At 41.1% G+C, this 17,549-nt stretch overlaps 1 protein-coding gene across 1 annotated transcript in view; it reads left to right on the top strand.

The window, feature by feature from the left end:
• The window catches only part of LOC135881791 (guanylate cyclase 2G-like), a 42,452-nt gene that overhangs the window by 3,464 nt on the left and 21,439 nt on the right, over positions 1-17,549 (top strand). The window contains exons 2-9 of the mRNA XM_065408499.1: positions 1,055-1,403; positions 8,124-8,227; positions 8,501-8,686; positions 9,282-9,426; positions 10,658-10,793; positions 14,793-14,896; positions 15,722-15,885; positions 17,290-17,439. Of these exons, the coding sequence (XP_065264571.1) occupies positions 1,055-1,403; positions 8,124-8,227; positions 8,501-8,686; positions 9,282-9,426; positions 10,658-10,793; positions 14,793-14,896; positions 15,722-15,885; positions 17,290-17,439 (1,338 nt within the window). The remainder of the gene's footprint in view (positions 1-1,054; positions 1,404-8,123; positions 8,228-8,500; positions 8,687-9,281; positions 9,427-10,657; positions 10,794-14,792; positions 14,897-15,721; positions 15,886-17,289; positions 17,440-17,549) is intronic.

The raw sequence follows: 17,549 nt of genomic DNA, 5'->3' as shown, positions 1-17,549 counted from the left end.
TGCTGGAACGCTGTTTGAGAAGTGACTCATAAAGCCTACAAGGAGGCTACACTTGTGGATGTGTGTTTGTGTTATTTGTTGTTAGTTGCGTTTGACTTTGTGGGCAGAGAGAAGAGCAGAAAAACTTTCAGACTGACTTCTGCTGGCAGCCAGAATCACATGAGATGCTCACTGGAGAAAGTATTATCCCCCATGATCCCTGATTAGCAATGGTATGGGTTACCTGAGCAATAGAGAAACCTACCTGGACTTTTACAGTGATCCCTATATCATCGGGACCCCTTTAATAGACTTCATTAATGAAATGTCAAATTGGCACCACTGAACTTTCTCTTTCCACAGAATAGAGCCTGCAGCATGAAATATTTCTGTCCTCATTTGAATTTGAAAGTGAACTTTGATTTGACCATGTTTCTGATACTTTCATGTTTTCATTCTAAGAACTTCCTAGTACTCAAGGTTTAGTACTGTGAATTCTCAAGAAAAGTGAATTTCAATCCTGACTATGCACTAATTTCAAATAGCCTGTGTTGAACAGAAACAATGCAACATGCTTTATGTAAGTAACCAGCACAGTGTGAATTTGTGCAACTTGCATAGTCATTACTGATCTTTTGTTCTGAATTTTGAAAATGATTCCTACCTTTGTAATGGACCAAACTAAGTCTCCGTATCGAACAACCACAGACGGGGATGTCCGAAATCTTGATTTGAATCCTCATTTTGTGGCATGAGTCGAGCTCTTAGAACTTCATTTGAGGGGTGAGGGAAGAATTTGGAATGTTGAAGTCAATGGAGTTAACCAGAGATTAATTTGGTTCATACAATATTAAACCCCAATTCTTGGGCTTTACACAGTTCTTCAGCTATATAGCATCATTGTTCTATAACAATATGGGGGCTGTTTCTGAGTTAAACCGGTGTGAGAGGAGAAGCAGATGCCAGTAAACCTTCTTAAGCAAAACAATTCACTTCTACTTATCAGTCTAACCTTTGCATTTTAAATACTGACATTAAATAACATGTCTGAAAAAACACTTTTGTTGCTGTCTAGGTTACTGGTTTGCTGGCTTCTCATTGGAATATCCCCTGGTTTGGATTTGTTGGCCAGAGTGCAAAGCTGGACAATGCAGATCTATATGACACCTATGTCAAACTTGTCTCCCCTCTGCAAAGGATAGGGGAAGTTCTGCATAAAAGTCTGCAGTATTTTGGCTGGAAATATGTTGGATTATTTGGAGGTTCATCTGATGCTTCCACCGGGGAGAAAATTGATGAACTCTGGATGTCTGTCGAAAACCAACTCCAAGTCAATATCACTATCACTGCTAAAGTCAGATACAGCACAGAAGATCCAAGTCTCCACCAGGAAAACCTCAAATACATATCGTCTGTTGCCAGAAGTAAGTTCCAGTTTAAAAGTGTTTTATACTGGCTGGCTTTAAAGGGACTACATGGAGAACTTTGCCAAATACAGATGAATGAAAAATTACTACAACACATCACTTGTATCAATCTGGAAGCTTATCTGGTATAATTTTATTAAACATAGTTGGCTATTAGGGTATGTCTACATTGCATACTAAGCCCAGGCTCTGACTCAAGGTTGAGTCCAAGCCTCCCTTCCTTCCACAAACAAACCAGTCTGACTTGGGTTAACAAGCACTCAATACCTAGGTCCTAAGACCCTGCCGAGGGTGGGGGTGGCTCAGATCCTGAGCCCCCCTGAGACTTAGCTCTAAGTCCAGTAATTTTGCAGTGTGAATGCATGTCAGGCTGCAAACCCAGGTCAGAAAGTCTTTGTAGTGCAGTATAGATGCATTAGCATGGCTATGAGACCAGACTCCAGCCATTTTAAACCCAGGTTTACAATCCAGTGTGGATGCTCAAGCACAGGCCTGGAAATATCAAAGCCACAAGCCTAGGTCCCATAGACCGAGGCTTAGTGTGCAGTGTACATACCCTTAGTTACCTGGGGACTTCAATTGGAGAGCAAAATATGGCCCGCCATATTAAAGCAATTAAATTATTGGTCCATTTAGAACAAAAATATGCTCATACCCCTTTCCCCCCCTGCCCCCGAGTATATATTGACTCATATTTCTGTAATAACATGTCAGTGGGAATAGACTATGGGAGTGGAATGTGATTGTCAAATCAACCTGGCTGAACCAGAATTTTGCCCTTAGCTTGTCTCTCATATGTAGGTCAGAGGAAATGAGATGCACAGCGTTGCATGGAGCGTATTCATTTTTATGCTTAAGGAAAGAAACTCTGTCAGGAAGCTTGAATTGATTACTTCTTAGTGTATATTCTGCATTATTATTTTAGAATGATTTCTCTCTCTCTCTCTCTAATACACACACACACACACACAAGCTCAGCTGGGAGTAACTTAGAGGATGGTTGATATGTTCTCACTAGCTGTGGAGTAAGGCACGCAAGGCACTATCAATAGGAAACATTCTCCTCTGGGTGAGAGGGCAGCAGCAAGATTGTGTAGTGTGAGTGAAACCTGGAAACCAGCTACACTGACTTAACTGGGTTCATTGTGATTAGCACGGATCATTGTGCTAGGCACCACACAGTGTACGAACAGGAGACACTCCCTGCCCTGAAGAGTGATCCAGATGTTGACTTGTTTTTAATGTAACTGGAGAACTCTTCCTTTTATTCGTTATTTCAGCATCCTTGTTAATTCAAATAAATGCAGTCATAACTACATAATAGCAGCAAACAAAAGAACTTCCAGTATACAACACTGATCTCATTTCAGTTTGAAGTGAATTGCACTGCTGTGACTGCCAACTTCTGCAGGGAAAGGGATCTAAAAGCCGTGTATAACACACAAATGGACCAACAACAATTTGCAAGTCTGGTTAGCTAGACTTGTTCGATAAACTCGTTAGTTTGTTAAATGGCATTAGAGACTTCTTTTTCTAAAATAGCCCTTTGGCAGCTGGTATGTCCCCGTTAAAACTGACTTCTAAAGGATTTAGCTACATATCTCTCTCCACCAATCAAAGGGTTAAACGTGGCTTGTGAACAGGAAATGACTAGAACTGGTTGAAAAATTTGAAACAAAATGTGTTCCCATAAGAAAGAGGGGTTTTGTTGAAATGAAATGTTTCCATCTAAATGAACAAGAGAAATATGTTATTCTGGGTCAGCATTGACCTGTGTCCTAATTCAATCCAGTGCCTCAAGGGAGTTGTAGTTCCAGGTCTGTCATGCCCCCGTTGTCCCCTATCGGCCCAGCTGCCTGGCTGGACGACATTTGCCATGACACACTATGGTCCCTCCCTGTTGCCATATCCTCGTGGCGCATCCAGGACAGGGAATCACTAGGGTCATTAGGGATCAAGAGCTACTGCACTCATAATGAACCGCAACAGCTCAGGTGGATGTAGAGATTAGTGTAAACCCAAATGGAAATGTAATGGGTTTGTTTCAAGTTGACAAAGTGAAATGAAATGTTTAAATTCAGGAGTGTTGATTGAAATGTTTTGACACTTCCAAATCAAAATCAAAATATTTATTTGGAATGTGTTTGTTCTACAGAAAGTTTTGAGATTTCAACTTTTTCTCCCAATTTGGAATAAAAACAAATGGCAAAATATCAGAATTTCCTGAATTCCACCCTACTTAGCCAATCTCTTAGCTCATTGTCTGGGGTCCCTCTCCTCCCCCACCGCTTTGCTTCACCAGGGATAGTATGACAAAGTGGGAATTTTTTTGTAATATTTTTGAGTCCTGTTTGTGCCTCAGTTTCCCCTGTATGTTGCATTGTTACCTGGTGGGTGGAAAGAGACTGTTTGCTCTTGGGGCAGGCTAAGACACAGGTGTGAATTGTGCCTAATTGTCTAGGGCTTAGGTTCCATATCAGTGGAGCTCTTGAGAAAACAATGGCAGAGCCAGTTGCCTGGTCATTGACATCTAGCCAGCAATGCCCCAGAGGGATATGAACTTCTCTGCCTCTCAGCAGGGCAGCTGAGTGGCATTTCCCCATCTCAAGAACAAAGGACTGGGTGGGGTGTAAGTGTGGGCTGGGAGAGGCAATCGGGGGCACACTTGGGGTTCTGATGAGGGAGGTTGGAGAGATGGAGCTTGAACAATGGATTTCTCTATGGCTTGGCTGGGCTCTGGGCTAACCAGAATGGACTATGTTTTAACCTTCATTCCTCTAGGCTAACCTAGGGACTTCCTATGCTGTGTTCCAGATGACTAATAAACCCTACTGTTTTGACAATGCTGTGTGAGGGTCACGGCACATGCTTGGACAGGCGCATTAGTCCCCGAAGAATATACAGGTCTCCATGGGGGCCTGTTTCAGTTGGACGCACTGAACAGAGCTCATGGTGTGAAGCAGGAGTGCTGCAGGCCCAGAGCTCCAGTTTAAGGAGGCGGTGAAGCCATGTCGCTTACCCTGGAGTATGTGTGAGATCCCTTGGGAGGCTGGCTTACTGAAAGAGTTCCTTCTAGACTGTCCCAAATCTGGGGCCTTAGCAGTGATCCTGTGGCTCCGTGACAGATAGCAACCCCATTCGCCTGCTTGTCTGCATCTTCCACACACACGTTCTTCTATGCTGTCCCCTGTGCACAGAACACTCTCCCACTCCATGGTATTGGGGCATCCTTCTCCACACTAAGGGCTTGTCTACGCTACCCGCCGGATCGGCGGGCAGCAATCGATCCAGCCAGAGTTGATTTATCACATCTAGCATAGATGCGATAAATCGACCGCTGAGTGCTCTCCTGTCGACTCCGATACTCCACCAGAACGAGGAGCGCAAGTGGAGTCGACGGGGGAGCATCAGCTGTTGACTTACTGCAGTGAAGACACCGCGGTAAGTAGCTCTAAGTATGTCAACTTCAGCTACACTATTCACGTAGCTAAAGTTGCGTATCTTAGATCGACCCCACGCGGTAGTGTACACAAGCCCTGAGCCACCCAAGGCTCAGCCTGATTGTTTGGGCTGCACACATGCAGGGACTTGCCCATAGGACTACATAAAACACTTGAATCACGCAAGGAGCTCCAGTTGCTCATAGAAATAGAGAAAGCTCTCTCCCTGCCATTCAATGGACAACGTGTCCTTCCCATCACGCTGCTGACAGTGTGTGTCAGTATTCCCTGGTGGCACGGTTACACAGGTCAGCTTTCTGGATTCATGAAAACTCTGCCTATGGACACAGCTTTTCCAAATCTGGTCACAGGTGAGAGGAGAAGACAACCTGTCCAAAACAAATTAATTGACCTGTTAACTAGAGCTGGTCAAAAATATTTCATCAACCATTTTTTTTTCCAACCATTTTTGTGAACAATTTTAATTTTGGTCAACGTTTCCTACATTTTCAACACCCACAGCAACAACAACCCCCCAACGTTTTCTGTTAAAAAGCAAAACACAATTTGGTTTTTATTAAAAATATTGGGTTTTGATAAACTTTTTTTCAAAAACAAAATTTTACTAAAAACAGTTTTTGAACTCACACAACTTTTTATTTTTTTGGTTTAAAAAATGTAATAAAGTTTGGGGGGAAAAAAGAATGTTTTAAATATTTCCACTAAAACAATGGAAGACCTTTGTTATATTACTGAAAGTATGTGATCAAGGTTCTTCTTGATCCTTATTATACAGAAACCTAATCCGGTTTAAAAGCTGTTTGCTGTAGCAGTGCAGAATTCTGAAGCAAAATGCGTGTGTGCTCATTGGAACGTCAGTATCCAAATGCTTGGGTAGATGAGAATTATTTCACAACAGCACATGGTTTAGCTCTGCGGCAAGCAGCAGGTTTTGCCTATTGCTTGCAGCTACAAGACGACGATTTTTTGTGTGTGTTTTGAAAGGCATGATTACAGAAAGCTTTTCCTTATATTTAGCCTTCACACCCTTCCCTCATTAGCACATCATCTTTAAGGAGAAATGAAGAAAGATATTAACTCAAATAAACATGTTACATCAGAAAACCTATGAAGCTGAATATAATTGCTGTGCCCAATTGCCATGCTGGCTACAGATCCCACCTGGGTGATTTCCATTCACTCTTAGGCTCATGAGAAGCTGATCTTTGACAGGGTTCCTACTGACTTTCTCTTTGGCACCTACAGCATCTTGGAAGTGTGTTCTGATTTTCCCTTTGTAACTAGATGAGAATGACAAGATGCAGCATAAGGATTTTGCTTTACTTACTGAAGATTAGTACGTTGCTCTTACTACATAGAAAATATCCACATGTGAAACTGACAGTACAATAAATCCCTCCTGCAAATGCCATTCTATGACACCAAAGTTAGCACTTCAGAAGACAAGAATGCAAGGCAGACTAGAACCTACTGCCCCTTTTTGAGCTGCATAGGCGATACGTGGCATAAGTCAGAGGAACTATTCTGAAGAGCAAAGGATCAGAAGAGGGGCAGAATTCCTCTGATCCGTTACAGAGGTTCATCTGACTGCTTAGGGCCATGCCAATACAAATCAGTGCAGAGGGGGAGGAGATAATGTGTACCTCATAAGGAGTGGGAGGAATTGGGGTCGTGGTCAGACAACTCGTTGATATGAGGGTCAGCAATGTGAAGGGAAACAGGAAACCTGTGGAGGGCGCATGCCCCAACCTGCTGACTTTCACGTACTCAGGAAAAAAGGACTCTTCGTGTGATGCTCGAATTGTCAGGCCCTCTAGCTTCTCTAGAACACCCAGTCCCACCGACAACAGTGGGATGTGATTTGTGTGTGTATATATAGGACTCGGGTTGTATATGGCTATCAGCTTTAGCGAATGCTTGCATGCAATGGAACTACAAGGGTTAGTATAATGTGACCCCAACCTGTTTGTTTCCATTGGGCACCACAGTGATACAAATAACTCCATCTGGAAAGTATATATTCTTACATGGGGAGTATTCCTTATGTAGCATTTGCTTCCAGATTTCCATGTGCTGGATTTCTACACATAGCCTTTCTAAAGGTGGCTGGAAAACTGATCCCCCCCCCCCCACCCCCATATGTACACAAGAACAATATCTTTTTGAAATTTCCCTCTTAGGAAATTCTGATTTTTGTGGGTAAGGGTTCCCCCAATATGCACTTTCTTCCTGTTCCCCCCCCCTTTTTTTTCCCAACTGGGAAACAGTAAGAAATTATGGGAAAGTTGCAGGGTGGGGGGTGGATAACGTCTCATGTTTAAAAGTAACACTACTACAGTTACCACTTAGAAGTGAAATTGTTACTTTCTCTTACTGCCAGAGAGAACATTTTGTTACTCTTTTCCAACTGACACAAGTTAGTTAAAGGTCAGAAAGTCACAGCAGGAGAGGGGGAGGGGATGGTGGTGGGAGGCAGGAATCTAGAATTTCAAACCAAAAAAATCACTTTCTTTTTTCTCAGGAATTTTTGTTTAAAAATATTGCAAATAAAAAAATGTCTTTGAGAATTTTTTCCACATTTTTTTTTATTTTGTATTGAAACCCTCCTTGACAAAGAACAAAAAATAAAAACAACAAAACAAACAAACAAAACAAACAAAAACACTTTTTGTGAGGAAATGTATTGACCATCTCAAATTGCCACTTGCATCTGCAGATGTTTCATGGCTGTCTTTGGTTGCTGCCATGTGTCTATTGATGGGAATGTACCACTCAGTGTGTTTTGAGCTACACAGTGGATTTGCTATTTTTTTTTTGGAGTAAATTACTACAGATTTTTCTACGTCTCTACTGTGTAGCAGAGAGAAGCCTGTGACCCTGGCAACCCTTATTCATAACAGTTACCTTTCTCCCATGACAAATCATATTGACTTCAATGGGACTACTCACATGAGTAAGTAGTGGGTAAAGTGTGTAGGATCCTCATTCCTTACTTTCTAGCTACCACTGAAAGCCCCAGTGAGCCATGCATGTTTCATTTAAACAAGTCCATGACAAAGAGCTTTTGATTGACATCGGTCCATGCTGGCTAAAGCAATAAATATGTTCAATGTGTAATCATGAGCCATGTAATTTAACTCAGCTTTTAAAAAATCATCCTAGTGTTGATTGGCAGCTCTGATTGTCTTGTCCATTTTTTTTTAATTTGGTGGATGGATGGGGAGCAAATGACTAAACACACCTTTTTCTCTTGCAGTTATTGTTTTAATCTGCAGCTCTTTGGATGTCAGGTCTATTATGCTGGAGGCCAAACATCTAGGGCTGGTGAATGGGAAATTTGTGTTCTTCGTTTTGCAGCAGGTCAGTGGCAACCTGGCGAGTATTGCTCCAAGTTGGTTTATTAGCACTTGTTTTTGTCAGTTTGGAACCTGTCACCAGCAGAGAATTGACATTAAAAATGTTGTAGCAAGAAATCTTTATAAACCAACGTACAGTAAAGATGGCCCTGACTCTGCACCCCAGTTTGTGCTAGCAGATCACAGTTCAAGCCCAAGCTCAATAACTGCACTTTGAACTAAGAGCGCCATCACTTTAAGCCACTTACTGTACCCTCAACTCATTTTTCTCTTTCAGGACAATTTTTTGAAAGAGGCACTGAGCAGCGAGAAGAACAGCAGTGTGCTTGAAGCCTACCAGCCAGTGTTTCTGATTTCTCTCAACCCTTATGGAGGATACACTATGTATTCAGATTTTCTGAAGCAGGTCCATGAAAAACTGAAGGGACAGCCATTTTACAGCTCACTTTCTTCAGAAGAAGAGGTTTGATATGGTCCTCTCTAATTGCTGCCCGTGTGGCCACTGGGTTCAATTCATACCATGGGCCATCTCCCTCTTGTGCAACGTGTGTGTGTGTGTGTGTGTGTGTGTGTGTGTGTGTGTTTGTTTGTTTGTTTGTTTCTGCTGATTCCACCAGGAGTACTTACTTGAATGAGGTGGCCTGAGATCAGAAACATATGTGGGTCACCCATTTATTGATTTTCAGTGGGTGGTGATGATATTGCCAGTTAAGTAGAAGGGTGACTTGAACCATTTCTATAGAGGTTTTCCTTCACTCTCATGCCATCCTATCTGGACATTGATCCTGGTTGCTTTTCTATACAGAGGATCAAATTCATATGTATGTAGACACAGCTCCAATTGCAGTCAATGGAAAATTGCACCTGCTTACTCCAGGACTGAATTTGGCTCAGAAATTCACTGTTGACTTTATCCCAAGGTTTAGTATCAGTCCTATAAGGTTTATATGGAAATTTTGTAAGCAAACCCTATACTCATTCTCTAGGGAGAAGGACCTTCTGTCTAAGTCCTTTATCTCTGAAGCTGAAACATTGCTTTTCCATTTTGCGCTTTTCAGGTGAGTTCTTACTCTGCTTACCTGCACGATGCAGTCCTGCTCTATGCCCTGTCCGTAAGGGAAATGTTAAAAGAAGGGAAAGATATCAGCGATGGACGGGCACTTGTCAACACTTTGAAAGGCTACAACAAAACTCGTTTGTATGGTAAGCTGCTGATGGGGAGACTTTGTCAATCACATGCAACTGACTGAAACTAAGCTTCTCATGAGTTAGCACACTTCTTATTGTCTTAGAGGGAAGATTTTCTTGATTTTCTCTGGGCAGTGTGCAAAGTAACATCTTAGTTCAAATTAATCTTTTTTTTTAAAACCATTTTTAAATACTGATGAATTGTAGAAGTTTTGCAAAGGTATGTAAGGTTGGATTCTGTTCTCAGTTATCGGAGTGTAAATCCAGAGGAACTCAATCCAGAGAACTAGAAATATTATCCTACTTTTTTTTTGCTAAAATGGTGGCTTGCTTGTAACCATTCATTTTTCTTTTCTTTTTATACCTTAGCAAAACACCAGCTCTTAGCGACCCCCACGTCTGTCATTTAAAAACAAACAAACAAACAAACAAACAAAAAAAGAGTTTTAGTGCTGGCCAAGGTGTACTTCCCATGTTCCCCTTTTTGCAGAAATGGTAACAAAGCATTATTGTGCTGTGGTTTATAAAACCAAATACCAAGAAAGTAAGGAAGGGGTGTAGGTGGGCACTACATACCCAGAGCTGCTTTAGTTGGAACTGTTTCTTGTCTACATAAACTGTTTGTTTCCAAAATTGCTTTGACATTTTTAACTTTGAAAAATGTTGTCCAGCTCCATAGTTAGCAGGGTGTCGTCTTCTATTGAAAATGGGTCCCTGAAGCTTACTTGGGCACCAGACAACTTCAGCTCCAGTTCACTTCAGTTGCAAATCAGCTTCCTGGTTCCACTCCAGTTCCCTCTGAGCTGGGCAGCTCTACCAGTCCCACTGCAGCCCCTGGCTTCTCTGGAAAGGCTTTCTCACAGAAAGACTTCCCAGAGAAAAATCCTGCCCCGCTCCTGAACTGACAACTCCTTCCCCCTTGGTTTAAAGGGTTCCACAACCCTCCTTCGTGGGCCAGTGCTGCAATTTAAGCAGGCTTCTCCGGCCCACCAGTCCTCAGGTTCTTGAACTCCGACACTTCTTCCCTTTGGTTCCAGGGCCCCACAGCCCTCCTTCTTAGGTATATGCTATGGTTCAGGCAGGCTCACTTGGAGGGTGCCTGGCTTGTACTTAGCTGGGTGTCAGCTCCCTACCACCACCAGCCTGTTAGCTACTAGTGCTAAAGAAGGAACATGGAATTAACCTTGAACCAAAAAAAGCCCAGCAGTGTTGAGTGAGTATGCTGTGTACTCTTTTATCTTTCTAGGGGTTACTGGCCTGGTGTATATCGATGAATCAGGTGAGAGGTGGATGGATTACTCTGTATATTGTCTGCAGAAAGCTGGGAATTCATCACAGTTTGTTCCTATTCTTAATTATGATGTCGAGAGAAAAACAATCAGGTACTGTGGGTAATATTTTTAAATGAAAATACAATATTGAAAGTAGCTTATGGGTGATAAGTCACCCCTGTTCAGAGAGCAAGCACAAGGCCTTGAAGTTGTACTTAAGCCCTCAATATTGGGCTTATGTGTTACATAGGCCTTGTCAGAGCCTCTGCACAGGGGTGAAATTCACTGGTTGTGAACATGACTGCCCAATGGCCGATGCGAACACAAGATTTTCTGAGAGTACTGCATTACAGAGCTAATTCTAGGACAGTGTTTCTCAAAGTTTTGTATTGGTGACCCCTTTCACACAGCAAACCGATGAGTGCGACCCTGCCTTATAAATTAAAAACACTTTTTTTTGTATTTAACATTATTATAAATGCTGGAAGCAAAGTGGGGTTTGGGAGTGGAGGCTGACAGGCTCACGACCCCCCCATGTAATAACCTTGTGACCCCCTGAGGGGTCACGACCCCCAGTTTGAGAACCCCTGTTCTTGGAACTGCTGCAGATATAACTTCTCAGAGTTTAGTTAGAGCAAATGAGATAGCCTTATATAAGTAGAATATGTTTTGTGTTTTAGTCTTATTGTATATGACCAGTATATGCTCTGATATTGAACTCATATGAAAGTGGCCTCTTTTCTGTAGTGCAGGTCACCACACATAAGTTACGTGTATACAAATATGGCATGTTATCTCAGTTTGAGAAACATGCATCCTTGTTTCCACTTGCCTTTTCTATTAGAGCAAACTTTGTTAACATGAAAATGTCTTACACAAGCAGACAATATCACCGGAAAGTAATGGCTCTGCTGAAAAGAAATCAATTGCCAACCTTAACTGAATGTATCTGATAGTCCATTAGCAGGTTCCGGATTGGAGCATGTTGATAATTAGTAGGGTTGTTGTGTTTTTTTTTAAAAAAGAGTATTGATTACAGGCAGGTGGATAATTTCCAGTGAAACACTTTCCTGTTGGAAAACAGGGTTTCAATGAAATTTTTTGATTTTTACCAAGTATTTTGGTTTTTTGAAAATTTTCATTTCATTTCATTTTCATTTCACTGGTAGTTGCATCGCCCCGCCCCATGCACACACTTTCTGACTTTTTTCCAACCTCTGGCAGCTGAAATAGAGCAACAAAGTATAGGGGACACTGTTATATGTTGAAAGTGTTTCGTTCTCTTTGAATGTGTTATTTTCAACACTTTAACAGTTTTCTAACAGACAAAAGTTGGGAAATATTAAGGAAGTGTTGGAAAGTGGTGAAAAATCCCATTTTTAGCACCGTTTTGCTGTTTAAGACTGTACAAATGTGTTACACTGGTTTTAAATAGTATAAAAGTCTCAAAAGTAGGCTTCCCCGCCATGTTCTACCTTTTTGTCAATGGGCAAAAAAGGGGGAAAGAAAAAAGGGAAATAGCTCCAAATTTAGCAACCTTAACATTTTTCAGCTTTAAAAAGCTGAAATGAAATGCATTTGAATTTGAAATGAAGCAAAAAAATTCATTGTGTTTCTAAATATTGATTTGAAAGAAACATACATCTAAGGGGAAAAGGAGTTCAGGAGAGTTGGCAGTTTCTCAAAGAAACAACATTAAAAGGGCAAGAGCAAATTATCCTGATAGGAAGGCAAGATGGGAAGAACCGTAAGAGGCCAATATGGCTCCATCAGGAGCTCTTTAAGGACCTGAAAATCAAAAAGGAATAATACAGTAAGTGGAAACATTGCTAAGGATGAGAACAAAAGAATAGCACCAATATGTAGGGACAAAATCAGAAAGGCTAAATGAGCCTAGCAAGGGACATAAAAGGCAAGAAGAGGTTCTATAAATATACAGGAGCAAGAGAAAGATGATGGAAAATGTAGGTCCTCTATTTATAGTCAACATCAAGAAGGCTAAGGTGTTTAGTGCCTATTTTGCTTTGGTTGTCACTAAAAGGGTAAATTGTGACCAGATACTTAATACAATTAATATTAACAAGAAGGAAGGAATGCAAATCAACATAGGAAAAGAACAGATCGAAGAATATTTAGATAAGTTTAGATGTATTCAAGTTAGAAGGGCCTGATAAAATTCATCCTAGGGTACTTAAGGAACTAGCTGAATCAATCTCGAAACCCTTAGGCCTGGTCTACACTGGGGGTGGGATCGATCTAAGATACACAACTTCAGCTACGAGAATAGTCGTATCTTAGATCGACGTATCTTAGATCGACTTAGAATTACTTACTTCGCATCCTCGCAGTGCGGGATCAACGGCCGCGGCTCCCCCGTCGACTTTGCTTCCTCCTCTCGCCAAGCTGGAGTTCAGCAGTCGACGGGAGAGCGATCGGGGATTGATTTATCACGTCTACACTACACGCAATCTGGCGGGTGAAATCCCTGAGCCCTGGAGAAGAGCAAACATAGTACCTATCTTTAAAAAGGGGGGGAAAGGGGTCCAGGGAATTATAGACCAGTCAGCTGAACTTCGGTTCCTGAAAAGATACTGGAATAAACTATTAAACAATCAATTTGTAAGCACTTAGAGGATAATAAGGTTGTAAGTAATAGCCAACATGGATTTGTCAAGAAGAAATCATGCCATACCAACCTAATTCCTTCTTTGGTGCAGTTACTGGCTTAGAGGATGGGGGGAATCTGTAGACATGATATACGTTGATTTTAGTAAGCATTTTGACACAGTCCCACATGACATTCTTATAAACTAGGGGAATATGATCTGGATAAATTATTATAAGGTTGGTGCAAAACTGGTTGAAAGACTGTACTCAGTGAGTAGTGGTCAGTAATTTGCTGTCAAACTGGGAGGACATGCGTCGTGGGGTCCTGCATGGGTTTGCTCTGAGTCCAGTGCTATTCAATATTTTGATTAATGACTTGGATAATGGTGTGGAAAGCACACATAAAATGTGTGGGTGACACCAAGCTGGGAGGGGTTGCTACCACTTTGGACGACAGGATTAAAATTCAAAACGACCTTGACAAATTGGAGAATTGGTCTGAAATCAGCAAGATGAAATTCAATAAAGACAAGTGCAAAGTACTACACTTAGGAAGAAAAAATCAGACGTGTAACTACAAAATGGAAAATAACTAGCTAGGTGTTAGTACTTCTGACATGGGTCTGGGGATTAGAGTGAATCACAAATTGAATGAGAGTCAACACCGTGATGCAGTTGTGGAAAAGGCTATTATTGTTCTGGGGGCGTATTAACAGGAGTGTTGTATGTAAGACACAGGAGGTAATTGTCCTGCTCTATTTGATACTGGTGAGGCCTCAGCTGGAGTACTGTGTCCAGTTCTGGGTGCCCCACTTTAAGGAGGTTGTGGACAAATTGGAGAGAGTCCAGAGAAGAGCAACAAAGGTGATAAAAGCTTTAGAAAACCTGACCTATAAGGAAAGGTAAAAAAACAGGGCATGTTTTGTCTTGAGAAAAGAAGACTGAAAGGAGCCTGTGATCAATTGTTCTCCATGTCCACTGAAGGTAGGACAAGAAGTAAGGGGCTTAATCTACAGCAAGGGAGCTTTAGGTTAGATATTAGGAAAAACTTTCTAACTACTATATATGGATAGTTAAGCTCTGGAATAGGCTTCCAAGGGAGGTTGTGAAATCCTTGTCATTGGAGATTTCTAGACAAACATCTGTTAGGGATGGTCTAAGTATACTTCACCCTGCCTCACCACAGGGAGCTGGACTAGAGAATCTCTTGAGGTCCCTTCCAGCCCTACATTTCTATAATTCTATAACAAAATATGTGTTCCATTTCATTTCAAAAACCCCTGCAGAAAATCAGAAATTTTTGATCAAAACATTTCAAAAGGATTTTTTTTCTGGTAGAAATTTGTGTGTATGGGGGCGGGGAAATCACATTTTCAGATCAGCTCTAGTATTTATGAGCTTTAGAAATGATGCCAATTTTGTGATCCCTGTTGGAAAATAACTTTAGGAAAGGAGGACAGGCAATAGAAATGGGCACTTACATTTATCTGTCTCCATCTATAGCCCAACCACAGAAATTGCCTACATCAGCTGGCTGGCTGACTTTCCTCCCAAAGACAGACCGTACTGTGGGTTTTATAATGAACAGTGTGAAACTTCAGTTATAAGTGAGTATGGTCATACTTAATGAGATCAGCACTCTTGGGTACATGGACAGGGGAAAGAGACAAAGGAAATACGTTGCTGCTATTTAGCATCTTTCATCCAAAGATCAAAGAAGCTTTTTATAAACATTAATTAATGAAATCTCACAATACCACAGAAAAGGAGAAACTTTGTGAGTGTGTCTACAGTATACCATCCTCATTTTATAGGGAAATTGAGGCAAAGAGAGGCTGAGACTTAGGACCAAGATTTAAAAAAATGGATACTTAAATTTACATACCTAAATCCATATTTATGCACTTAAATAAGTAGAGCTATTGTGTGCTCAGACTTCTGAAAATTAGGCTATTACTTAGGTGTCAGTACTACATCCATATTTAGATTTTTTTTTTAAAATGTAGGCTAATATTTGAAAAGGTGTCAGTTAATCTTTGGTGATACTCATTTTTTGGATTCACAACTAGTGACACTTAGGGCTGATTTTCACAAGTGGTGAGCACCGACATCTCCAGTTGAAGCCAGTATGAGCAGTGAGTAATCCGCGTCTCTGAAAGTCAGGAGGGGGTAGCTATGTAGGAAATATTAGGAGGGCATTATTCCGCTGGATTCTCCACAAGGAGCCAATTAAATTGGTGTTCCAGCTGTTTTATGCTGCCTGAGTGATGCAAAGCCCCTGGATTGGAACCAGGGATCAACCAAGCATATGTTATCAATATGAAGCAAGGTGACAACTCACTCCTGAAAAAAAATCACCTGTTTGGTTGTGCCATCAAGTTTTTTCTCCGCCTCCATATAGTTGGGGATGATCTGTATCATGTCTTTAACAGGTACGCCTGTGACCGTTCTGATTGTCGTCCTGTTGGTAACCGCCTCAGGAGCTGCCAGCATAATGGTGTTTTTAAAGATCCAGGAAAGGAAGCTGCAAAAGCAAATGGATGACATCTGGTGGAAAATAAACTACAATGATATTATTATGCTTAAAGATCATAAGGTAAAGCAAGACCTTGAAATACCAGGAATCACACTAGTTATAAATGATTCTCTGAGAGAAGGGATCCATAAGTTTGTCATCATTTTAGCAATTAATAAGAACATAAGAACATAAGAATGGCCGTACCGGGTCAGACCAAAGGTCCATCTAGCCCAGTATCCTGTCTACTGACAGTGGCCAATGCCAGGTGCCCCAGAGGGAGTGGACCTAACAGGCAATGATCAAGTGATCTCTCTCCTGCCATCCATCTCCATCCTCTGACAAACAGAGGCTTTTGTCATGACGTTGGAGAAATTTACTTACAGCAAAGTACATAAGCATGTCCTTACTTTAAGCACTTAAGTAGTCTTATTTAAATCAATAGGCCTACTCTTGTGCTTGAAGTTAGGCATGCCCATGAGTACTTTGCAGTATCAGGGCCTAAGGAGTTAATGGGTCAAACCATGACCTGGGTTACACTGATGGAATCTGGAGTGATTACTTTGCAGCAGTAGATGCTCAGTACAGGACTGGGTCCTTATACTGTGGTGATCTGATCTGCGTTGCCTGGCAGTGTTATGTCAGGTACACTTTTCCCCAGTGATTTCTAAAACATTTTCTCAGCATATTACTCACTAATGGGTGAAATTCATTGCTATCCAGAGGAGCAGCACAAGGCATATTCAGCACAACAGTTCTACTTACACCTTAGTTGAAAATTGTTTGGAGAGGGCTCATATTAGTCCTATGTCAACCCTGGACATAACCCTCAGGGCTTAAATATAGAGCTTTGTGAATACCGATTTATTCAGTTCACTGGCTGAACAGAAAAATTAAAAAAAATATTTCAGGTTAGTCGGAAATGATTGTTCTCCATCTTTTTCAGAGAACTGAAAAAGTAAAAAAAAATCATTTTAAAAAATGTTTTCATGGTTTTATTAAAAGTCAAATTGAGGGAAATACCAAAATAAAATATTTTTCCAAAACGAAAAGTCAAAACATTGACGTTTCTGAATTTTTTTTTTGACTGGAACAATTAGCCAAAATTGATCTGAATTTGTGAATTGTTTTGGTCAACCCAAATCTGCATTTTTGTGTGTGGGGGAAAAAACCAACCATTTCTCATGAATTTTTTTTTGCCATTTTCTATTTGTGGGTCATGTACTTTGTGCTGGTCCTCTGTATAGGAGTGAAGCCCAAGCGTATGTGATTTCCTTCTACATCAGGTTTGGATGGCATCTTGCTTTTCATTACCTATGTTTTGTCTTTATTATTTATGGTAAGCACTGCAGGAAAACCCATTACTGGGTTTGTCCCTCATCAGTTTGTCTTTGTCAATATGGGCAAGTCTTAGGTCTGTCAAAATTTAACTAGGTTATTTATGAAGTTTTAACAGTATCACATCCCTTGTGTTTTCTCCTAAAGGATCATTTTGAGCTATCACAAACAAGCACACCAGTGTCTAAAGGACAAGAAAGTGTTGGGTCCAGTTTGATATTTTCAAGCAATTGGCGGTCTGGGTTGAAGGACAAGCAGGGGAAAGATGTATTTTATACCGCAATAGGTCTTTACCAGGTACGACTACAAAGGGAGATTAGGTGAGCTTCAGTAGGTGTACTTTCTGCTCTGTTATGTTAACTGTGTCCTTTTTGGTTTCCTTTGTGCGGCTTTGGGTGCTCTGTACA

Source organism: Emys orbicularis, chromosome 7, assembly GCF_028017835.1.
Source record: "Emys orbicularis isolate rEmyOrb1 chromosome 7, rEmyOrb1.hap1, whole genome shotgun sequence".
NCBI lineage: Eukaryota > Metazoa > Chordata > Testudines > Emydidae > Emys > Emys orbicularis.
The sequence above is the reverse complement of the archived record's forward strand: the minus strand, read 5'-3'. Positions and strand labels throughout refer to the sequence as shown.